Below are 25,443 nucleotides of genomic sequence, written 5' to 3' on the forward strand. Positions count from 1 at the left end.
GTCCATAAAAAGAGTGTAAATTATTGCTCATGACTGAGCAAGTGTAAGGTATGTATAATGTGCCGTGCAAGCACGCGCGTTAAACATGCAGTGTAGGTGTTTGGTGCAGTGTACAATGTATGTACATACACATTGTGTGTGTCAATTTTGAATGAGACGTGTTCTTCTGTTAATCGGGTACTCCGCTTTAAATCGGGTAAGAAACGCTCTGCCCGAGCCTACCCGATTATGCGGAGAGTACTGTACAATGTATGCCAACAGGTTCAAGGTCTTTACTCCACAGATTTCAACAAAATCACAGAGTCTATTGAGTGCCCCACTGAATTTCTAACTGTGATGTGATGGCCAAATTGATATCCTAGAACCCACTCCCATGGGTTGATGAACACCAGTGACCCCAACAGTGGACATCACCCCCATCTCCCTCCCCCATCCCAATTCCTATCACCTTCTCATGAAACAAAGTGAAGAAGAGGATATGGCAATGGGGTAGGGGGAGTGGTGTTGAAGGCTAGATGATGGTTGGTGGGGGGGGGGGGGGAGGGAGGTAAGTGCAGCTCACTCAGCCACGGAGAGACACGCCTGCTCAGGTGAGAGGGGGAATGCAAAATGAGCTCCATCCTCTCAATGACATACGGAGAAAATACAGTGGGTGGGTAGCCCCTTCGAGACATGCTCAAGAAGCTCGTGCAAAATGAATGATAACTACCACGCCGAGACCATCAGACCAAATGATCTTAAAAACAGTGTGATATTTTTTTCCCCTTACTCCTTTTGTCAAAACACCAGCAAACTTTGAAGTCCTCATTTTTTTTACAAATTTCATATCTTTTTTATTTCATATCTGCTCTCTAGCAGAAACCATCCTTTTCAAGTTTCCCAATTTCATTTCCTGCCATCAAGAGCACATCATGGTTGATTAGAGAAGGAAAAGAATGTGACACCGATTTCAATAAATGTGAGTGATGCTCTGCACGCAGCCATCCTTACGTGAGAAATCGCATTAAGCATGCCAGATGGTGCCACCTCACTGAGCTTTGTCGGCTCTACCAGCATTCGGTGAGATGAACAGTCGGTACTCTCATCCTCCGCATTCAGCTGTCAGTTGGATGGCCACATTCTAGGGATGCTATTGTCATACCAGCCTACTGATATTTTGTTTCACTTCAAACAAATGTCTGCACTAATCATCTTCCCTATCAATTTTTTGTGATGTGAGCGTTAATAGATCAAAAGGCGAGACTGGTAACTCCATGTAATGATGACATCACCAGCGAATGCAATATCATGTGACATAAAGAGTATCACAACAATAAAGTGGCTACTGCAAGTGTAGATCATCATGGCACCTTGGCATTCGACAGTATCATACGTGACCGTGCACCTCAAAACGAACATAAAGTCGCGCACGCTGATTTTGCGTAAGGACTGAAAATAAGTGAAATGGGTCAACCTAGCCGAACTTGACTTTTTCATATTTTCTGAAAGAGCGGGTCTTCTTTTACATTGTGCTAAAATTTGGTATCATAAAACGGGCAGGGAAGTGTGTTTTTTTAGCAGTTTTATCTCGAACATTTTTGGTAGAATAGTGTGATTAGGTGTGTCTTTAGAATCCCTTTTTCATTTCTGAAAAACCTTGTCCACACTCTTTCCTTTCAACTCTAATAACTTTTGAAAGGATAGTGGTACTGCTTCGAAAGTTGGCATTAATTATGGACGGAATGTGTTAATGAGGCATGCTTAATTTCAGAATAATCTGATAATCTCTTCATTGTTGTTACTCTGGTGGTTTACTTTCTGTTTTTTGTCCCATTCATCGCACAGCCAGCACTGTTTGGTAAAGATTAAGCGCTTGAATAGACACAGTACTTCAGAGCCTCTTTTCTCAGTTAACACTTTTCCTGAGTTTGTGCTTTCTTTCCAATATTTAGATAGGTTAGGAGAGTCCATTTGATTTGAGTTATACATCATTTTAAAGCTTAAAGTCTGCTCTTTCAGAATATGGTCTTAACTAAAAATTCATGTCTGGTGACTTTTTGTTTGTTTTGAGGTGCAGGGTCACATATGATATTGCCATTTTCAAATTTGCAAGGTTGTGAGTTACCGTACTGTAAAACAAGGAATGTTCATGTGCATTTAAATTTTGAAAATTTCACAACAGTCAAGAGTTGTAGAATTAAAATCCAGACAAAAGTTCTGGTCTACTCTATATGCATTGTATGCCAAAGGCACTTTGCGAAAATCTCATGCCTTGAAAAAGGCCATCGTCTCCAATTCGCAAAAATTGCATGCTGCGAAGGTATCATGTTTTACAGTACTTAAACCCATGGCGAGACTCACCAACAGTCCATCAGCTTGTGAAAGAGTCTACTATAGTTAACAACTTATGCCGGGGAAAATTCATCAATCAGTCTTCAGTCTAAAACTGGATGAGTCTGTGGATTCAGTCTAAAGACTGGATGAGTCTGAGGACTGGTTCTCTGTATTTTGCTGAATGGTTACAAGAGAGGGACATTCACAGTTTCAGCTCCTTTTCGTGGAGCGGTATCAACAAAGACTTTTCTAATCTCAACGTCAGTAAAGGACTGAATCTTGGTACACAACATCTGAAGAAGTTTGATGAGGATAAGGTTCATAAGTTGACAGAATTTGAAGGCTGATGGAGACACGAAAATGCCCTGAATGGGAACAGAATGCAGAGAGGAAAATGAACACAGCACTGAAGTAGAACTACAACAGTCCCTGTGAATGTAGACACTATGATTGCCTGTGTCAGCAGTCATTCTTTGCCCGACTCCCGTTGCTCCTTCTGAGGTAGTCCTCTTGACGGTCGCCTAGCGCTGGACTCCCTTCACTAGCATATCCTGTATCAGACGGTTGTAGTCGTTGACCTGCTCTCTGACTTTGGCCACTAGAGGGCGGTAGTCGCTCTCCATGCTCTTCGTGGCTATGACTGTTATTAGAGTAGACTGAGTTAAGGAAAACACAACAGGAAACCATGAAAGATAATACAACCTTCACCATGAATGTTTGCTTAACCCTTTTTATGCCCAGGCACTTTGCTTATTTAGCTTGCTAAGCTTTTTGATCAGCACTCAGTAATCCATTTTAAAGGGATTATATAGGTTTGGTTGAGACCTAATTTCAAGTTTCTAACATTTTTGGGTGAGATAATGAGAAACCTCTTATGAAATATGAAAAAGCATGTAATTCCATGAGGAATTCAACATTTATTTGATGAAAATTGGTTTTGTAATGGTTGAGATATCCAAAACAGAGCAATTCTAATAAAGTGTGGGACCCACACGTTATCACGATCGCTTTGTTTTACTATGTTTTTGGATGTTTCAGTCATTCCAAACCCGATTTTCATCAAATAAACTTTGAATTCCTCTTAAAATGGTACACTCTGTACTATTTCATAAGTGCTTTCTTGGTATCTTGCAAAAACTTAAAAGCCCAATTCTCATCTCCACCAATACTGTACCATCCCTTTAATCTTCACCTAGTTGTAAAGTAAAGGGGCTATCTCACTGAGAAGCAAATGTTTGCCAAAAATTTAGGTTTTGTCAGGGTTCTTAAACAGTTGCAATCAAATTTCTAAACAGGATTCAATGTTGCAAACATTTATTTGGCAACAAGAAGAACAAAACACTCAGCATTGCAGGATTTACCTACGGGCTTCACGGTACGGATACCTGTAAAGATCCAGTAGTGTGGGTATATATCCATAGAGTGGGAAGGCTGGCCTGGCTCTGATATATTCGAGAATCTCTTTAACAAACTGTATACAGCTTCATCACTGATCTCTAGGTACGTACATACACAGCCAAAGAATATCGACTAGAGTCAACTAGTACCGATGAATGTACGCTTCAATGTACATAAATTATTCACTGTTGGGGGCGCTATTCATGTTTTTCAAATACACCCAGTGGACAGCAGATGAAGATCAATTTGATTGGACCACCCATGTCCCCCCACATTACTGTTCTTCAACACTATGGCCCAAATTCACAAAAGCGGTACAGATGAAACCATGGTTTAAACCATGGACAAAAACCATGGAGCGCCAAGTGTTGCAAGGAATATTTCGTTATGAAATTGGTCATTTCGTCAACAAAATGACTGTTTTGTTAATGAAATAATCATTTCGTGGACGAAATGTTCATTTAGTTACAAAATGTTGTCGTTTCGTTACAAAATAATCATTGCATCCATGAAATGACTGATTTCCTAATGAAATATTCCATGCGACACTTGGCGCTCCATGGTTTCTGTCCATGGTTTTAAACCATGGTTTCATTTGTACCACCTTCGTGAATTTGGGCCTATGAGAGCAGTTCTAGCACAGCAAAGCTAGCAACTACTGCGAGTACAGTTAGTCAACTTCCAAGCATCACCTGGTCTGGGAATTAGAGAAAAAAATATTAGCAGCACAAGAGAAATCTATTTCAACACAACACAGTTAATGTGTGCACATGTGCATGTTGTTGAAAAGGATACACTCTTTCATGACAAAGTTGTTCTGTTCGTAGTGCTGCCACTTTCGCTCCAGATTGCCCAGCTGTGAGTGGGTCTCATTGTCATTCAGCTGAGCCTTCAGTGCCTCGTACTGGCTGGACAGAAGTTGAACGCCTGGAGGAGAACAATGAAAACATTGCACGTCAAAACTCCATTAATTGGAATATTGTAATTGGTGGGTTGCTCTCTTCCTCTATACATATATACAATGCAGAAATTAGTTTGAGATGAGCAGCTAGACAGATGGTCACAAACATAGACAGTGCCAATTATTATACAGGGCTGCACACTATTTTTTTTTCTGCTGGTCCGACCTGACTATCGGACCAGTAAGTACCCAGTTTTAAAATTTTTCACTGCTCCATTCCTGGAAAAGTTACTGGTCCGACAGTGATTTTCACTGGTCAGGGACCGTCGAACCAGTGCCATGTGCAGCGTTGCTTTATGATATGTAAATGATATTTTAATTTGCACGTTGCTCTTCTTCTTTCTCTCTCTCTTTCTCGACAAATTACATCACATTAAAATATATAGATAAAGAGAAGGATGAATGATTTCATACATGCTGTAGGTGGTGATTACCAATAAAGGCATATTCAACTATCTATCAAATTGAATTATCATTGATAGAAGCATGTAAACGCTGCCACGATAGAGGTCGAACTTGATCTTACAACCCTGATTGCCAGCAAATCAAGCCCAAAATATCTGCCCTGACACTCTTGCATGACACTTCACCATGCGCGAACACCGAGAAGAAAACACCATGTGTCTACAAATCCCTAAGCATAGAGACACCCAAAATCCATCATGGAAGTAGAAAAGTAAAGCAAAACCGTGCACCTGTGAACGTTGTCATCACAGTAAAGCCCGCCGCACACTACACGATTTTGCCCGATTCACCGGTCTTAAGACCTTAAGACTAGAAGTGTGACGTCACAGTCTTGCCATTTTCTAGTCGTACGACTGAGTCTTAGCGCCAGTCGTAGGGATTTGACATGTTGAATTTCTACGACTGGTCGTAGGCTTTCAGCCATTCACAATGCAGTAGAATGCAAGCGCACGCAGTGCGCACTGCACGCGCTTTACAGTCGGGTCATACAGTGTGCGGTGTCCGGTCGTACGACTGGTCTTAAGACCTAGCTTGGCTTAAGACTTTAAGACCAGTCTGATCGTGTAGTGTGCGGTGGCCTTAAGCTTACAGCTGTACATCATTTTTTATTGCCGACAAGGCAATATTTAACATTGTCACTTGCGCATTTTCACAATCAAGGCGTAGTCCTTGTGTGTTCTTTCAACTCCACCATTTTACACAAATGTGGGCACTTTCCAGTGGGACAACACTGATGAAATTTCCCCCAAAAGAGTGCCTCTGAGGAAACATGTGACTGGAACTCACTTTTCTTGAAGACATCTCTCCTCCTTGCAAGGTTGACTTTGTCTTCTTGCAGTTTCTGTGGAAAAAAACAAATGAACGAAACCACACATGATGTAAATCCATTGAGTGATATCTTGGACCTTCACAAAAAAGTAGTGAAAAGAAGAGGATCAAAATCAAACACACATGATTTGGATCTAACTTCTATTCATGCAATGTGTATGTATCATGATGTGATGAATGTACATCATTGCAGGGCTGAATTCTGCAACTAACATTTGGTGAGCAAAATTCACCAGTCGGCAGAGCACTATTCTGTAGAAGCTTTATGCATACAGTGCATTTCCATCATAACGAAGACGGTTATAACGAAACTCTCATTACAATGAAGTAAAGATTCCAGTCCAAAATTATTGTCTATACATCTCTGCATACTCTTGTTCGGCTGTAACAAAATTTTGATATAACATATGAAAACTGCTGGTGGCAAAGACTTCATTATAAAGGGAGACACCTGCAATACCTTTTGCGCCGATAGTTGATTGGACGAATCTAGCAATTCCATCACTCAAAAAGACCAACATAATAATGATAAGATAATAATGACACGTATTTATAAAGCGATGTACTTTACAATGAAATGACTGATGGAACAAGTGAGTAGGGTATGATGAGAGGGCTATCATCGTTGTTGTTGGAAAAAAGAAAACAGAAACAATGATAAGATAGGAGGTCCGACCTTCTTCTTCTCATCAGCATTCTTCTGCAGCGAGTCGAGGTCTGAGTAGGTCTTCAGCTCCTCGTCCATCTCCTTGATGCGAATCTTGAGGTTTTCCAGCTCAGCCGTGATCTTCCCTTCCAGCTGTTCCACCTTCTGTAGATCCATCTGGAGACGGGCAGATTCTTGGGAGGGGGAAGAGGGGGTGGGGGTGGGGGAAGGTGGTATTAATTGTATATTACACATGCATCATTTTTAACCTTCAGGTCCACGGGTACAGACCGACCTCTCCTACCGAGCCATGTCGGGACCGGTGCTCATCCGGATAATTGATTTGGTTGGATATAGGAGACTCAGAGTTTAATACACACGGCTGCCTACCCAAATTGTAGGTATATGTACATGAATCAATTTTGCGTAAACATGTCATGTCCTTGTCAGCCCGTCTACATTCTGAATTCTCTGATAATTTCCTCAATGAATGATTGCCTGTACCGTGCTCTGATTTAATGAAAAGTTTTCCGTCCATGTTTTTGCGATGATTAGGGGGAAGTGAACTTCTTAATGCATGTCATCCTGATGAAAAATTGATATGAATGTAATATGTTCATCATGTTAGGGATAATATGTAATTCATGTCAGTTTGTTGACATCCCTTTTTTCCACATAATTTCAGATTGGAAAAAAAAATCATGCCAAGATCGCATTCAGATAATAGACAGATCCGGATAAAGGGAGGTCAGATAGGAGAGGTCGGACTGTAATTATGATACAGAAATGATCATTTTGTGATTATCAAATTGGCACCTATTTGAATTTTTCAATGTGCTGCATATATTACAGTAAAGCATGAACTGTTCAAGGCTTGAAATTTTCGCCATATTGGAAGCGATGGCCTTCTTCACGGCATAACATTTTCGTGAACTGCCACTAGCATTCAGTGCATAGCTTGTAGACAAGAAATTTTGTGTGCATTTTAATTTTGAGAATCTTGGCTCTCGAGAAATTCACAAAAATGCACACGAAAATGTTTGGTTTTACAGTATATTGTAGCTAGAGTATATGGAGTTTGTTACATTCATCAAGTCATCAATTTATGAAAAACTAAACAATGTCAATTTGAGAGAAAACACGAACTTATATCTTCTATAATGTGTTTGCTAATTAGAGAATAAGTTATAGATTTTGCAGATAAAATGTTTTTGAAAATTCTGCATCCGAGACTAATAATCATACGTGACCAAAGGTAAAAAGCACAAACAATGAATAGTACATACCCACAATAAAAACATGTCGCACCAGACCACCGAAATCTGAAACTGACGGCTTAATTGGCATCACATGCCCTGATAACTAAAAATAACTAATTTCCTTCCATCTATTCAAGTCTGATCTTGAAACCTTCCTAGTTTATAATTACATTATGAGTTTCAGTTCCTTTTTTTTCCTACACTATTCGACACATGCGCTAATCTTTGTATTTGCTGTACTCCTAACTTTCTTTGTCATGCAATTATCACACAAAGCCCTTACAGATTTTATTTCAATCACCACTTTACAAAAAAGGTCATGATTTTCAATGACATTTTTATCACTAAATGCCAAGCAGACTGAATTTTGTTCCATTTTCAATTTTCAAGCTTCAATGTGCTTCCACAAGACACGAGGGTTATGATCTTACCTCCCGCTAGCCCTGTGGTGGTGGCCTCTGACTTGTGCATCTCATTCTGCTTGAAGTTGAGGTCGTCCTGCATGCGGGACAGCTCCTGGGGTGTGGGCATGTGCTTCTGACGCCCAAGGTTCTGATGGACAGAAGATGGGGCAAGCATTCATTTCAGTTTATGAACATTTACAAGCTTTGTTTTCAGTTAGTTCAGTCATATTTCTCGTTTTTATTCATTATGGAGTTAAAGCTTTGGTTCCACTATTCATTTTCATTATATGTGACCCTGCATCACAAAACCAACAAAAAGTTGAAAGACATGGATTTTCAGTTAAGGGCAGCTTCTGAAAGAGTAGACTCTAAGCTTTAAAATGATGTATAGCTCAATTGAAATGGATTCTCCTAACCTATCTTAACATTGGAAGAAAAGCACACACTCTGGAAAAGTGTGAACCGAGAAAAGAGGCTATAAAGTACAGGGTCTATTCAAGCGCTTAATCTTCACCAAATTGTGCTAGCTGTGTGATGAATTGGACAAAAAAACAGGGTGTAAACCACTGGAGCAACAACAATGAAGAGATTATCAAATTATGCTGAAATTATACATGCTCTATCAACACATTCTGTTCTTGATTAATGCCAACTTTCAATGCAGTGGCAGTATCCCTTCAAAAGTTACAGACTTGAAAGTGTAGAGCGTTCAAAGGGCTATCAAGAAATGAAAAGGGGCCTCGAGAATGACATACCTGATCTCACTACTCTACAAAAAAGGTTGCAGAAAAACTGCTGAAAATGCACTTTCCAATTAGATAAATGATCACAAACTTAAGAATAATGTAGAAGGGTAGCTCTGTCAGAAAATGTGAAAAACCCAATATTGACTTTGTTGACCTGTTTCACCTTTTGTGAATCCTCACGTAAAATCAAGGGGTGCGACTTTTTGTTCGTTTTGTGATGCACAGTCACATGTTGTGTATTATTTACATATTTATGTATCATTGCAGCTACTTGTAATTAATGCGTTTTTAATTGAACTTTGATTTGCGGCCTAAGAGTGTCTAGCTGCTTGACCAACTGATGTGCCAGCCTGTGGCTCTGATGGAGGAAGAAGTGTTTATTATTGTACAGAACCGGAAAATTCTCCACCCCCAAAGATTGACGTGAACGTCCAGGTCATTCTGTTCTGATTAACCAGAGCATGTTCCTCTTCTCATTTCAAACAACTCTTAGTGTCATGTGACATGTCCCAGATGAGGAAATTGCTGACACAGATCATGTGACTTTGATTGCACATGTACACACACAAACAAACACACACACACACACACACATACACACACACATACATACACACCAACACGCACACACTTACCCTACTCATGTGCGCCAAGAGCGTCACAACAGTTTCCTCTGTTGCGCCACGTCTCTCCTAAGAACAAAGACAGAACAAAGCATTTGTGAGTTGAAGGAATTGCTAAACTTTGTATCTAATTGGAAATTTTACATAGCATGGTCTTACATCCTACGAGCATCTCTGATTTTGTGTTAAAAAAATTATCTATGAAACATTTGCCACTGAAGATGGAAAGTCAATATTTTCAAAAGAGTGAAAGCCTGTAAGTGACAAAATTTGCCATGTCCAATTTTCTCAAAGACACTGGTCTTGAAATAAGTTATTTCAGATACCATTCATTGGCATGGTGACATTTGTTTGAAGATATGCTGAATGAGACTAAAAAATTGACAAAACTTTTAGTATGTTTGAATGTTTGTTCATCCATATGGATATCAACGCACAACTCAGGCAGGAAAGTTTGACAATGAAAAAAAAAAATAGATAAAAAAAAATTTAAAAAAATGAAAAAAACAATGAGAGCCTAACCAAAATCTCAATTAGTGTTTTTGACAGCACATTCAAGTGCATTCAAAAGTAAGGTGAGAGGTTTTGAACACTCATTGCAGGGTGTCTAGCACTCAAGCTACACAATGTCAATCATCTGATGTGCTGAATAGCCATGTGCAGTGCCATATATAAAGATAGTCTGGCCAACTCTGTTTTCAGCTTAGGAGTTTTGAAGCTTGTGATTGGTCAAAACTGGTCATGTGATCTTCGTGGAGATACGTCATAACCAAAGTGCACTCATACAAAGTGACCATTGTTCACTACCCCTCATTTGGCTCGCTTTCATTATTACATCTAAGTGTACACACTAACCCTTTACCGCGTAATACGCTGAGTGATGACATGGTGTCCAATTTACCAGTTGTCCAGACTCTCTTTATATATGGCACTGGCCCTGTCGTTGCCAAAACCACGACGAGCACGTACAATGGCTACGGGGTTTTGAGGGAATGGCACAAAGAGGTGTCAAAGTATCAAGTACAATATCAAACTAGGAGTTTACCAAACCTCTGATATCTACACATGACAAGATCATTTAAATATCGAGCTGTACTCACAGTTTCCTCTTTCTTGGTGCTCTCAAAGGTTTCAAGGAATTCTGTTGGACGATTTTTGAAAGAATTTACATGGATGTTAGAATATGTAATATGAGCTTATCGCAACTGATTGACAAATTTGCCCTTCATCCATGTAATTAAACAACGACTATTCAGTGTTTCAGTAGTAGAAATGATAGAAAATCATGGTCATGGACACGCTGGTTGGACTTGAACCAATGGCCTTCTGATTGCTAAAAGCGCGTCATACCCACTAGACTACCAAGCTTCTGTTCTCATCCCTTACAGCAGCGGGTACTATGTTGTTGTTTTTTTTTAATTATTATTTTACATCAATGAAGAGCAATTTGGCAAATCAGTTGCAATAAATAACAACTCAGTGCAGGAATAATTAATTTGAATAAAATGAACTAATAAATACTGTGGAATTACACAACAGATGTCATGAAACAATTTGTTCAGAAGGCCTCATGGCCTGATATAATGACTTACTGGCTGATTTCATCACAGTCTTTAAAGTACACTCTTCATGTCACTTCACTGATGTATCTTATACATTATTATAATAATGATGTGTGACCTGCATAATCCGTGAAATGTCTAGCGCAACGTTTGAGGGTCTGCATCTACGGGTCCATTTGACTGGTGAGAGGCATTTGGTGCGGTGAGACTATAGAGCATCGACGTGATGATGTCACTTTATTTATTTTTTTTTTATATATAGCTTGGGTTGGAACCAGGTGCGAGCATAAATGCTCAGGCCAGGTGAGGTTGTTTAGAACCCGTTTCCATGGCGATGAATGGCTATGACATCACACTTTGACACTCTCACTTACCGTCTATGGTTTCCTCTCTCTTCTTCAGCTCTTTGTACTTCATGTTCTTCTCTCCTGAAGAAATATGAAAAGAAACGGTAACAAGTGATGTAATAACTGATCAAATGTATCACACATTTTTTAATTGTCAACCCAACTAGTTGAGGAGCGATGTGATAGTGAAGACTCCACGGACACTAAATATTCCTGGTCCTAATTCTAATCCAACATGAAGTAGTGTAATGGCAGTCTAAAATTCTTAACTGATCAAGTCATCACATACATAAAACATCAGAATCAATGAAACAGCATAAAATATGAAAACAAAGCAAATATGTAAAATTAGGTTTTTTAACAGAAAAGTACAATTTTTCCTTGTTTGTTTTTTTCGTACTTCCATTATTTACCGGGATTACCTGTATGTGCGACAATTAAAGTGATTGTGGCATTTATGTATGTCTATGAATTTCAGCCCATGGATGCTAATCATGACGGAAAATTTAAGTGGATGAATACAGAAAGAAAGCTATGTAAACAATGATTAAATGCACAGGTCTGTCAAGCTTTGAACAAGATTCTGTCATTCAGCCACTACCATATTATATGCATGGGTCACTTGAACACTTTTCATGCATAATTATCCTGATGTTTACAAAATATGGTTGGCTAGTCAGAAAAACCCAAAACATCTTGATGGTCTAGAACAACAGATACTGTGTCCTTCTTTTTTTTTTCAAATATGTCCTATACTGTTTCATTTTTATGTTTTCTTTCTTTTATGTTTGTAATTCATATCTTGCACAAGTTGTACTAAGAGCATTTAATAATTTTAGATGGATGACTATCACTACCTCTGCCATGGGGGTTATGTTTTTGTCAGTGCTGGTTTGTTTGTCTGTTTGCAAAATAACTCAAAAAGTTGTGAACGGATTTAGATGAAACTTACAGGAAAAGTTGATAATGACAAAAGGAACAGATGATCAAATTTTATTAGTGATCAGGGAATTTATACGGATTTTTGAAGATTTTGTATTTGTTGGCATATAGGGTCAAGAAACTAGAAGCTGCGCATACTAGAGGTTTAGGTATGCGCACTAAAGTGGCGAGGCACTGCGCAGCTGGAAGCTGATGATGTTAACAAAAGGCTTCTATATTGGGAAATTGCATGCGTGTATGGGTGGAAATGACTTGTTGGCTTGGCAGAGGTCTGCACTCTGAAAGTGCTCTTCTAGTTACAAACCGTGGTCAAGAAACTTCCAAACATTAATAGGACACTCTACCTTGATGCTCCTCGAGATCCATGTCTAAGTGCCTGAGCTCTTCCTGGACGTTTTCCAGCTTCTCATGTATCTCTTTGGTCCTGGAGAGATGGAGCAAAGAGAGACAAGCCTGGCCTTGAAAATCGCTGTGAAAACTTTCTTCACTTCCTGTATCAACTAGGGTACTTGATGAACTGACCATGTTTGAAACGTCCACTGAGTGCGACATGAAATGTGGTATTAGCAGTTTATGCCAAGAATGGGGGAGGGGAGGGGAGGGGGAGGCAGAGGGGAGGGGGACGGGGAGGGGGGACACCAAAGGATGAAAAGATCTCAACTTTTATATCGTGTGAGACACGGTGGATCTCATCCATGTTTGACATTCCAGGATAGCTATAACACAAGCAATCCCACTTACAGCTCATGAGCTCAGGAATAGAGGTTGCGGGTACGAAAGAGGAAGAAAAGAACAGGGAGAAGATGACAAAATAGAAGAGAAAAAGAAGGAAAGAAGAGGCGGCAAGAAAAGAGAGAGGAGAGGAATGAGAAGAGGCGGAAGAAGAAGAAGAAAAAAACGGAGAGGAGAAAGAGAGAAAAGGAAATGAGGAGGAAGATGAAGAAAACAAAAGAAGAAGTGGAAGAAGAACATATGTGGGAAAATATTCAAAATTCAAAATCCGCACAAAATTACAGGAAGAAGACTTAAAGGGATGGTACAGTATTGGTGTAGATGAAAATTGGGCTTTTAAATTTTTGTGAGATACCAAGAAAACACTTATGATATAGTACAGAGCATACCATTTTAAGAGGAATTCAAAGTTTATTTGATGAAAATCGGGTTTGGAATGACTGAAACATCCAAAAACAAAGTAAAACAAAGTGATCGTAATAAAGTGTGGGTCCCACACTTTATTAGAATTACTCTTTTTTAGATATCTCAGCCATTTCAAAACCAATTTTCATCAAATAAACGTTGAATTCCTCATAGAATTACATGCTCTTTCATATTTCATAAGAGGTTTCTCATTATCTCACCAAAAAAATGTTAGAAACCTGAAATTAGGTCTCAACCAAAACTATACGATCCCTTTAACCAAAAGGAGAAGAAAAAGAAGAAGAAGCAGAAAAAGAAGGAAAAGAAGAAGACTTCTTACTGTCTCTCCATGCTGCCAATCTCTTGGTTATCTTCCTTGACCTGCTTGAGGAGTTTCTCTCGCTCCTCTGCTGGGGTCCCCCTGGACTGCTCCTCAGCAATCAGCTGGTTCTTCTTGTCCTCCAGCTCATGAAGCTGCTCATACAGCCGCACTGCCTCCTGCTTCACTTGGGAGTGTTGCAGCTCCTACAAATATAGTGACAGTATGTCAAGGGTCTTTTTACACTTGAATGAAATGAATAATGACTAAATAATATCTGTTTGCGTACAGGATATGTGGTGTGCAATAATGCCTTTGAAATTTGCATAGTAAATGGACTAAATACACACTACCTTTGTATATTATAATATGGCAACTCGGGATGTCTATTGAATGAAATCTTGACTTATTCATCTATATGTTATAGTTCATGTTCCAAAGAGTTACAGGGGACTGCCAGGCTAAGAAAGAAGAAGACTGTTGTTGGTCTGTTTTTACTTTAAGAATACATGCCTAAGAAATATCTATAGCATGGCTATTGGCTATCATTTCTGTAAAGAGAAAGCCAAGAAATAAGTAATAGTATTCACTGAATTTATTGAGTACCACATATAAATTCCATGAACGACTTCCATGTGTCTGTGCATTTTGATGATAAACATACGCATAATGAGTACTGCTTTTAAATTATCAGGTCTACTGTATCAATAATAGTAGGGCATTGGACATACATTCATATACAGTAGGTAAGGACTACCTACATATCTGTGGGTGCATGCAGGGGCCAGCAATATATCACTCTATGTTTTATCGCCTTCATCAAGTTATGTACGTATTATTCCAGAGTCCTAACCCAGCAAAAGATTGCACAAATTTGTAACTGTGGAAGCAGCAGGAATTTTTAAATTAAAATATTTGCAATATATGTCTATGAGAGTGTATCTGCCATTTAGCAAATAAAAGTCCTTGCTCAGTGGTTCTTTTTAACTCTTAATGTGCCATCGTGTAAACTCCCTGTGTGCCGCATTATTCTGAGACTGCAACATAGTCATGCTTTGGGGAAATGTTCTATTCTTTGAAGCGATGTGTATTCTATAGATTATTGTTACCATGGATATGTGTGTAGCAAAGCTGTAGAGAAAATGCCTAAATTTGCTTTGATGTAAATTGCATGGCAAATCTATGATTGCTCTTTTTTTCAAATGACTAGTAGCTATTTCATTGTAGAGGCATGGCTTTTGCACACAAATCAGTGACAGAAACTCGCAAGTCGAGTGAGGAACACCCTTGAGAGTCAATCACCACACTAAAATGCAAGCTACATGTAACAGGAGTGGAATCGCGAGAAACGATTCCCTTGTACTGCCACATTTGGCGTTTCATCAAATGGTTTGGACGGGTTTGTGCATTTGAGCAGAATATGCGTTATTGACATGCCGTCGATTGAGTCGTGTGTGCGAACGTGGCACATAAATAGTTAAGAACATGTCGCAAGTTTCCTCCATTGATACCGGTACTCACATCATCCAAGCCGTCTTTCTTAGTGTTGAGTGCATCCAGTTCCTGCTGCCGATCCTCCAGCTTTTTGGATAGCATCTCATTCTCCTCCTTCAGCTGCTGGTACTTCTTGCGCATCTGTGGATTCTGTGTTTGGGGAAATCGGGAGGTGGGGTGGGGGGGGGGGGTAAAGTGTACCAATCACTCATCTTGACAGGTGGTATGTAAGATATGGCACAGGGGATTGCGGCTAGCTCTTCTTGAAATTGGTGCTGTTTGGTGTGGCTCATGGTGAGATCTTGTTCGATCTTTACCATAATGACAGGAAATCATATCGAACAAGAAATTTCACTTATTGAGAACAACCGTACACACACACAGACACTCACAAAAGAGGCAAATCTATCGTTAATTGCACATTGTTTCCTCAGAAATAACCAGCATTCAGGCTTCCTCTGCACTGAAGCAAATCCTGGGATGTAGATGATAAATGTGGTTATGAGATTGATTGCATACCTCACCATTTGTGGCTCTTGTAACAAATCTTTGTGGTGATGCTGGCTTGAAAATAAAGAGGTTCAACTAACCCGTTGAGGACAGACTGATTTTGCTAAAACACGCATTTCCCATAGAGACCCGCCTGAGTATACTCGGGACTCGTCCTCAATGGGTTAACAGTCACTGGCTTATGATGGAGATAAGTGTGTCAAATATCCCACAATGTTCATTTACAGTTGGGCTGATTACTTGACAGCTACTCCATGACAGAGAGATATGGTATCCTTAACAATCAAAGAGAGAAAAAAAAATGAATTTCATCATCTGCCCAGTGCTAACCTACCATGCCCTTTGTAATCTTTCACTAATGCATTTGATTCCTAAAATCTAAATGTCTAATTCAGATGAATTCAAAGTGAATCTGGAGAATGTGTCAAATCAGGATCACAGATAAAGAAAAAAAGTAGAGGTTAGTTGCTAACGCCTTTGTGGTTCACAAAAGTTGCATCATTTAACAGCTAGCAAACTGTGAAGAGAATAAAAACAATGTATTGAAAACCTCCAGATTGTGTTGATAAAGAAAAAAACAAACAAACCAATAATTCAAAACTTGCATTAATCTTACTCACAATATATACCAGAAATTATATGCCATACTTCCTGAAACTGAACTTACCATATCTTCCACCAGAGTGTCGGCCATTCGTCGACACTGCTGGATCTCCACGCTGACTTGAGCTATCTGTGATTCAGTCCTGCGAAAGAAAAGATGTCACCATAAAAAAATATGCAAATGTTCTACCCCACTATATCACTCTAAGGGGAAGTACAAAGACAGATATATCATATGGACTACACTTGAAGACGACATATTTTGATGTCCTTGAAGATAAAAATAATCATGAACTATCAAAATTATTTAGACTGATCATGAAATGCACAGTACAAAAGTAACACACATAGACAACGAAAGATTGCAAAATACCAATGTATAAAGAGCTTTTTTGTCTTTGGTGCAAATAAATACTTAAAATAACTGAAAGAACAATCATAGCTAAAGTTATCATTGCCATTCACATCATTTGGTGAAACTAAACCTTTCAATGGTATTGTTCAAACCACTGTTGAGAAGACAGGTATTGTGTCATGATGTACCATTCGGCATTAACAGACATCGGTTATTCATCTTTTTAACCCGTTCCTTCCGCAATTCTCTGAGTGCCTTTAATGCCCCCAAACGAGATTCTTTTCGCCCGTCGACAGAGAGGCACACAGGTTGGTAATCCAGCTGTGTGAAGGCAGTCAAGCGGTTCATTGTGTCCCCCTTTCTACGGTCAACTACATGTACCCATGAACAATGGAAATATCGATCGGGTGCGAGGTATGAATAGAGCTTGCGCTGATGAGCTCTCAGAATCTTTTGTTCTACACAAAACCAGGTACCTGAATGAGGTGACTGGGGTCAGCGAACCCGCATTTCTAACTGATCTCAGCCTTGATCATTATGTACATGTTCGTACGAGTTTACAGCAGAACAAGCAAAAAACTAAATCAGGAAAAGGTACATAATACTGTAAAAAAACCCTTTTTTTAGACAGCAGGAGAACAAATCCTGATAGAATAAACTCTGATCTTTTTATCAAACCCACTTTTCTGAGCATTTTAACACAAAGAAACATGAATTTAGGCCGCTGAAGCAGGCACCCTTGTCTTCATTTTGGGAACCTGGTAAACCAGGTTCCCGTATATCAGTGTCTCCCACGGGAACCTGGTAAACCAGGTTCCCATAAGGAACGGGTTAATTACTTAGAATCCTCTTCTTTTTCTTATGCATATTTTAGGAATCTAAGGAGATTTTCAGATTAATCTTTCTGCCCACTGACCAACTTCAATTTTTCATCGTATGACACTGTATTTTGAATGTGCATAATGATACAAATTTCCAACAAGATAAAAATTCTGGGAATACATTCATCTTCAAGTTGCATATATACATGTTGTAGACCATGATTTGTTATGGGAAATGGGAGTACCACTGTCATTGCTTTTCTTTAAAGTTGCCACAAGCTGTTGGTACTTACTCTTGTCTTGTTGTGAATATTGCATCAATGTTCTTACTCTCCAGGTCATTCTCTACTTTCAGCTGTTCAGACAAAGAGAAACAACATTACAAGCCATGAAGTATTATTTGTGGAAACAAAGCTAACAGAGTATAATAATTCTTCACCACAAACAAGATGCATGATTTTCTTTAATACACTCAGAGGTCAAATCATTAATTGACTGTTATTATGGCATCAAAGTTAGGATATAATGCAAACAAAATTTCTTGTCTCCTTGGTCTACTTTACATATTGTAAAACCAGAAACATTTCTGGTACGAAGCTTTTGAGAATTGGAGTGAGTGAATGGCCTTATACACGGCATGAAACTTTCGTAAATTGGCGAATAGCATTCAATGCATGCTACGACAGAAAATTTTGGTTGCATTTTATTTGTGTCAATCTTAAATCCTTGCCAAATTAGTGAAAATTTCAGGTACGTGAAGATTTCTGAAAAAAAACCAACCAGTAATCCAAACTACCTTTTTCTTTAATCATAGACCAAAAATATGATTTTTATCATTTTTTCAAATCGTGAGAAAGTTGAGAGGTAAGGACACCTCAATTGGATTAACTCACCTGGTTGAAGTCTTCTTGGACCTCATCCATCTCAGTGTCTGTGTTCAGCTTGTCCACAAGCTGGAGAAGAAAAAAAAAGTGCATGCAGAAGAAATTTGTTCAAATGATGATGATAATAATAATAATAATAACAATAATAATAATAATAATGATAATAATAATAATAATAATAATAATAATAATAATAATAATAATGATAATAATAATCATAATGACAAACAAACAGTGACTAAAATTCCTTTTGCCTTTTTATTTTGCAGATACATCTCACTCCAAGAACATTATGAATAAATGATGACAATGAATAAACAGGGAACAAACGATTTAATCTTATACCAAGCAGGAAAAGAAGATTCTACATAAGCACACAGAAATACTGGACACCACTGTATCATATAGCCAACGTTGCACACTGGCACTGGTCAGACGATCCCTGACCAGCAAAAAATCACTGTCGGACCAGTAACTTTGTCAGGAATGGACCAGCAGGGGGGCATTTCATGAAGGATCTTGTCCGATAAAATGTCCGACAAGTCAATTATATCCGACAAGTTCAGAGAAATCAGCCAATCAGATTAAAGAATTCTCAAAACTTGTCGGATATAATTGACTTGTCAGATATTTTATCCGACAAGTTCCTTCATGAAATGCCCCCCAGAAAAGATGGAATAATTGGGCACCTACTGGTCAACAGACAGGTCAGACCAGAAGAAAAAAAAATGGGTTAATGTGCAGCCCTATAAAGCATTATCTGAAAGTCCCTGAGTAATTCTGATGAAACAAATTGTCTTCTTGCCTGCTTATTCATCAATTTGAATTCACTATAAAATAGTGAGAATGCAGGTTTGAAATGAGGAAGATTACTTACTGTATTGTAGTCGCCTAGTTGACCCTGAAGCTCTTTTATCTCTGTAGCCAGACTTTCTGCCCTTTATGAAGAAAAATATGCAAACCACAAATAATGAGTGATAACAAAATAATTATAATAATGATATATAATACAACATAATATAATATAATACAATCTAACATAATATAATATAATATAATATAATATAATATAATGTAATATAATATAATATAATGTAATATATTAAATCATAATATAATATATGATATAACATAATAAATAAAATATAATATAATATAATATAATATAATATAATATAACATAATATAATATAATATAATATAATATAATATAATATAATATAACATAATATAATATAATAACTAATATTTTAGTTTGCTATTATTTCTATAAACATCAGTCAACTTGCAAATTTGTGAAAATAATACCACTGTAAATTGTACGCTTATATAGTACTAATAAGAATGATTCATATGATGTATATAATAATGTGTGCTATAATAATATAAATAATATGCCTAAAGATTTTCTTAAAATTTAGAATTTTGACCACATGGGCACCGAAAAGTGTTAAACTGTCTTATATCTTATATAACTCAATGTAGAAAGACACTTTTATGAGCCATATTCACAGCTACACTCACTTCTTTTCGTAGGACAAGAAGCTGTTGTTCTCCTCATTGATTCGGTCAATCTCTCGCTGTAGCTTGTTGTTTTCTGTGGTCAGTTCATTCATCTTGGTCCTCAGCAGGCCCAGGAAATATGACTTGTCCATCACCACTCTCTGGGGGCCTGGAGAGGTCAAAGGTCCCAATGAAATTCAGTGAACTCTCCTCTTGAGGTTCTCTTGTGGAACCAGTCAATGTCATATCACTGCGCACATTTCAAATAAAAAAATCTTGCGCGCTGTGTCTTCAGGCAAATGTTTGCAAGAGTCTGTGAGAGGTGGTGCCATCCCTTGACATTGTATTCTCAGCATGTGACTAACAAACGCATTAAAGCTCAGGCCAAGAAAACTGTTCGTTGAGATATACATGCACTGTTCTGACGTAGGATTAGGACACTGATGATTCTTGACAGAAGAGATGCTTATGTGTAATATCAAGGTAAGCCATTTCTTATGGTGTGGTACAACTGTACCTACTTCTGTATCCAGAATGCTTTCACTAACTGCTTATGACATAAATGCTGACCGCACAAAAACAAATTTGTAATTTCTGCTAAGATCAGCTTTGCCCTCATCTCCCACAAAACGCACTTGCTCCGTTCTAATGCGGTGTTATTTTTGGTCCTATCAATGATCTTCAATGCGTGACTTCCCCAGCCTCTCACAAGGTACTTCACATGAAACAGGGGAATACCCTGTAATGGGAGACCGAGAGGCTGAAGTTACCATCACAACACAATTGTTATACCGCCCTCAGTAGCCAATACCATACAACCATGATTGCATTCCCCAAAGTGGAGTATATGATTGCATAATTATTTCTGTTTGCATTGGTTTTGGTCAATTTTGAATTATTTCAAATAATGCTTCCTTACAGAGGCCTTTCCACATACCTTTCCTTCCCGTCTTGAGTCCACCAAGACCCTGCTGAGTGGTTGGACGATCCGCCACATTGATTCTAGCATCAAGAACTAACAAGGGGGGGGGGGGACAATAAAATTACAGAACATTTTTACATAGTTTCATTTTTGATTTCTCGTAATAAATCATCATTCACATTTCATATATAACTGATAAGTGAAACTTTGTGCAAAATAGGAAACAGCAAAACCTAGAATTATCGTATGTACGAAGTTTTTTGTCATCTGTTTATGGTATACCGGTACGAGATTAAAAAGAAAATGCTTTAACTGATATAATTTATAGCTGATTGTCTCTCATATTGCCATGATGCTATCAAAGTTCCTACATGACATCGAGAAAAACTTTCATCCTCACATATGAATTGGTTTACAATTTACACAACAAAACCACAGCAGGAGTTTAGTTACATTTGTAGAAGCTACTTTATAACACAGCATTACAGGAATGAAATTGTCTGTGTAATTCAAAGTTCCATTCTTAATGACGAGTCAGTAAAATATTTACCTCCGCTGGTCCCTGGTCCTCCTCCCCTTGTTCCTGGTCTCGCTGTACCTGGGGCCTGCACAAGGAGACAACAAGAAACCACATCTTTCAAAATCATAGTAACATTATGCCACATGAACATGAATCCGTACACAAATTCTGAAGCAGCCCTGATAGGAACTTGCCTATCCATACAATTATTCAAGATGACATTTTGAGCAAAGAAAGCAATATCACAATTTAACCCAAATCAGTGGCATCCAATTCCTTAAAGGGGATGGCTAGTAACCGATCAGTGGAAATCAGTGGGAATGCTGAGGGGTGATTGTTCCAATCCTTGTGGGATTAATTCAAGAGTACATTGATCTACTGTTGTGTGAAAATTATTTGCTTCAGAACAGTCTCATATTCCAGTAATGTGCAGATTAATGCCCCGTCACTGACCAGGCACGCTAACCTGGAAACATTAAACTGCACATTACTTGAATATGAGACCATTCTTAAGCAAATAATTTTCACACAACAATAGATATATAATGTACTCTTAAATGAATCCCACAAGGATTGGAACAATCATCCTCCAACATTCCCACTGATTCCCACTGATCAGTTACTAGCCATCCCCTTTAAGATGCAGTAAGTTCTATTACTGAACATGGAAATTCCACCAGATTTATTGTCAAATAGTTTTATATTACTATAATCTAGAAGAGATCTAGAGGTGGACTGGGTATAGAATGGCCGAGTCAGATTAGAGGATATCACTACTTCAGAAGAACACATCATTATGCACATCCACTGTGGATTGGCAATATCATCAATCTTGTTGCATTGCTATCCATATACACAAACTTAATCATTACTTCTGTCTTATCATTTTACACGTAAGTATGTTAGAATTAAGCTCTCATTATTTATAGAACTTTTCAGAATGCCGGGGATTGAGCCTACTTACCCCTGTTCCCGGGGGCATTCTCATGGCAGTGCCTGGTGGAGGCTGTCTCACTCCTGATGGAGGTCTCATGCCGGTGGTTGGCTTTCGTCCGCTGCTGGAAGGCGGACGGTTCCTGATTGAAAAGAAAAAATAATGATAATAAAGCCCTCTTTAAACAAATGACAATAAATTAGCCATGACATACAATGTGTGTGTGTGTATGCTCAAAACACAATAACATGTGCAACACTAAGATCTACCCTATCCACACTTTGTTTGCCCAACATGGGGCACTGTCTGTAAAAAAAAGAAGAAGCAAAAATAACACTAGTTACTCACAAAGTCCTGCAAATTACCAATTTTGCAAAATTATGTGAATTACAGACTGTATTCACTCTGTTTTTGGAAAATATACTTCAAACTGAACTCCTTATCTACTACACTGTATAAAAAAGTTATCCTTTGGCGAGGTGTAACATAAAAACTGTAAAATTGCATTATAATTCTGCCCTGGACACGAGTTTTATAATGGAATAATCAATCAATATCTTTCACATTTAACTAAGTACCGTATTCATGTACATTTGAACCCCTATTCACCCATGTGATTTACCGAACATATTCATACTGGGCAGAAGACAAAGAGGAAAAAATGGCAGATGGAATTAAATTTTGTATTGTAGTATTGTAGGGCAGTAAATTCAAATCATAAATGATCTAGACTAACTAACATACATGTAGTAACATGAACATTTCTAACAACATAGGTCCTACATAGACATGTGATAAATCGACATATTCTTTGAAATCTGAGGTGAAATGTATTGTGAATATCTAAGAATTTCTCCCTTTTTGTGTCGCATTTGCATTTGGCGATTTTCAACAATTACACGCTCTGTAACTTAGCTACTGTACGAGCTGAAATTTTTGCGTACAGATATTTTTCGCGAATTGCTACATGGAGGACATTTTCGCATGTTGTTAATATCGCGGTTGCGAGGGTCTAACTGAACTTAGCTTATCTATTCGCGCGTTGTTATTTTCGCTGTTCAAAGGCGATTCACGAAATTCGCGAAAATAAAACCACCGCGAAAATTTCAGCTCGTACAGCAAATAGTGTACATTAATTTTTACTTGTACTTTTACGAGTACCGAGTCTGGATGAAATCTGCAAATGAATCGAATGTCATTATTATTATCTATAATTAATATTATTGTTGGTGAGAAGCACCGTAGAAGTTGTGAAGGGCCTAATCGTGATATCGGTCCCCTCTCGTTCTGCGTGCGCATGTGCGTCTCCACTACGTCTATGACAATGTGCAAAGTCTATAGAGGCTAAGAAGTCCCCGGCTACATATTGTATGACGAAATGAATGGCGGTGAATGGAGTGGGGACCTATTTCGCGATAATGCCAGTTGGAGTAAATTTATGCAGAGATGTGCGCGTCCAGAATTACCATGTTGTCCAGTACCGTAGTTATGGGTAAACTCAGTTCGGGAAACCCACTCACAAGGGGGGCCCCTCCTTGTAAGTAACCCGTCCCCCTTATAAGTAACCCCGTCCCCCTTATAAGTAACCCCCGGGGCACCCCTTAAGGAGTCTCCACGCTTTTTTGCAATGCAACGCGAAAATGAAAGGACTGCGGCAATTCGCTTGATTATGTCCATAAAGCTTCACAAGTTTCCTAGTTACTCACGAAATTTGAGCAAAATCGGTTCGAGGCATCATATCTAAAATCATAGATTTAAATGCGATGTCAAACGACCCATGCGAATGCTGAAATGCGAGCGATTACTGGCGTGAGTGTCGCCAGGCGCGGCGGCGCGGCAATGCTTGAGTGCAGACGTGGCGACTGAGTACGGAGACTTTCGCTAATCGCTCGCATTTCAGCATTCGCATGGGTCGTTTGACATCGCATTTAAATCCATGATTTTAGATATGATGCCTCGAACCGATTTTGCTCAAATTTCGTAACTAGGAAACTTGTGAAGCTTTATGGACATAATCAAGCGAATTGCCGCAGTCCTTTCATTTTCGCGTTGCATTGCAAAAAAGCGTGGAGACTCCTTATAAGGGTTGCCCCGGGGGTTACTTATAAGGGGGACGGGGTTACTTATAAGGGGGACGGGGTTACTTATAAGGAGGGGCCCCCCTTGTGAGTGGGTTTCCCGAACTGAACTCGGCCTAGCGGGTAAAGTCGGCCGCCAGCGCGCACAGTACATAAAATTGTACTGTGCGCGCTGGCAGCCGACTTTACCCGCTAGGCCGAGTTTACCCATAACTACGGTATAGATCTCCCATGTTTGTATAAACTTTACTTTCTATACAAAGAATCTACTGAACAGCATCACACTACACTAACAGTAATGTTAGGCCTAACATTGGTCAAATAGCACACAGCACAAGCCAAAGCAGTGCGAGGATACCACTACAAAATATTGAATACATGGGACATACGCTATTTGTTTCGCCAAGGAAAATGCGGACGCACGATATTTGGGATATCATTTCTCATTAACTCCTTTGAAATGCCACACCACTCAAAGCGAAGAAATACTTACATTTCTCAAAATATGTGTGCTCTTCTCGACTTTATCGTTAATTAAAATGAAAAATGAGAGCCGGATTCAGATTCAAGCGTCCGCTGTCGCTAGGTCGACGAGAAATATTTACACTAGGAATGCTGGGAATGGAAGACGCCCTCTCTCGATACATCTCTACCTTGTTGTATGTTTTGTTCTGCATTTCTACCACACACACACGTACATGTACGTACACTGTACTTGTTAGTGTGTGTGCACAACTTTTCATTGGTCGAAAGTTTTGCTCGTTAGTTTTGACTGGCAAGCTACCTCCCGGAATTAATTCACCGACTCTCCCTCTGCTGACAGGATTTCTTCCTTTCCCCATTTTCACAATTTTCTTTCCTACTACTAT

General features: G+C 38.8%; 1 protein-coding gene across 1 annotated transcript; it reads right to left on the reverse strand.

Annotated features, from left to right (window-relative positions):
- Window positions 1-2,834: 2,834 nt before the first annotated feature.
- LOC139733679 (intraflagellar transport protein 74 homolog) lies at window positions 2,835-25,086 on the reverse strand. The gene is made up of 20 exons (XM_071644492.1): window positions 25,068-25,086; window positions 22,527-22,638; window positions 21,593-21,647; window positions 21,058-21,135; window positions 20,142-20,289; window positions 19,495-19,555; window positions 18,627-18,686; window positions 18,027-18,088; window positions 16,622-16,700; window positions 15,472-15,594; window positions 13,972-14,156; window positions 12,839-12,918; window positions 11,580-11,633; window positions 10,744-10,784; window positions 9,656-9,712; window positions 8,302-8,422; window positions 6,642-6,805; window positions 5,924-5,978; window positions 4,507-4,638; window positions 2,835-2,953 (listed from the first exon to the last, which is right to left on the reverse strand). Coding segments are annotated over exons 1-20 (1,788 nt in total). The 5' UTR covers window positions 25,070-25,086.
- Between the last annotated feature and the right edge of the window lie 357 nt (window positions 25,087-25,443).

Source organism: Diadema antillarum, unplaced genomic scaffold, assembly GCF_040938485.1.
Source record: "Diadema antillarum isolate AM-2024a unplaced genomic scaffold, OU_Dant_1.0 seq00000486_RagTag, whole genome shotgun sequence".
Lineage (NCBI taxonomy): Eukaryota > Metazoa > Echinodermata > Echinoidea > Diadematoida > Diadematidae > Diadema > Diadema antillarum.

Coding starts and splice junctions, on each gene's coding strand:
- LOC139733679 (XM_071644492.1), bottom strand. Junction 21,136..21,592: donor AGGACCAGGGACCAGCGGAG/GTAAATATTTTA, acceptor CCCCCTTGTTAG/TTCTTGATGCTAGAATCAAT. Junction 8,423..9,655: donor TCTTGGCGCACATGAGTAGG/GTAAGTGTGTGC, acceptor TCTGTCCATCAG/AACCTTGGGCGTCAGAAGCA.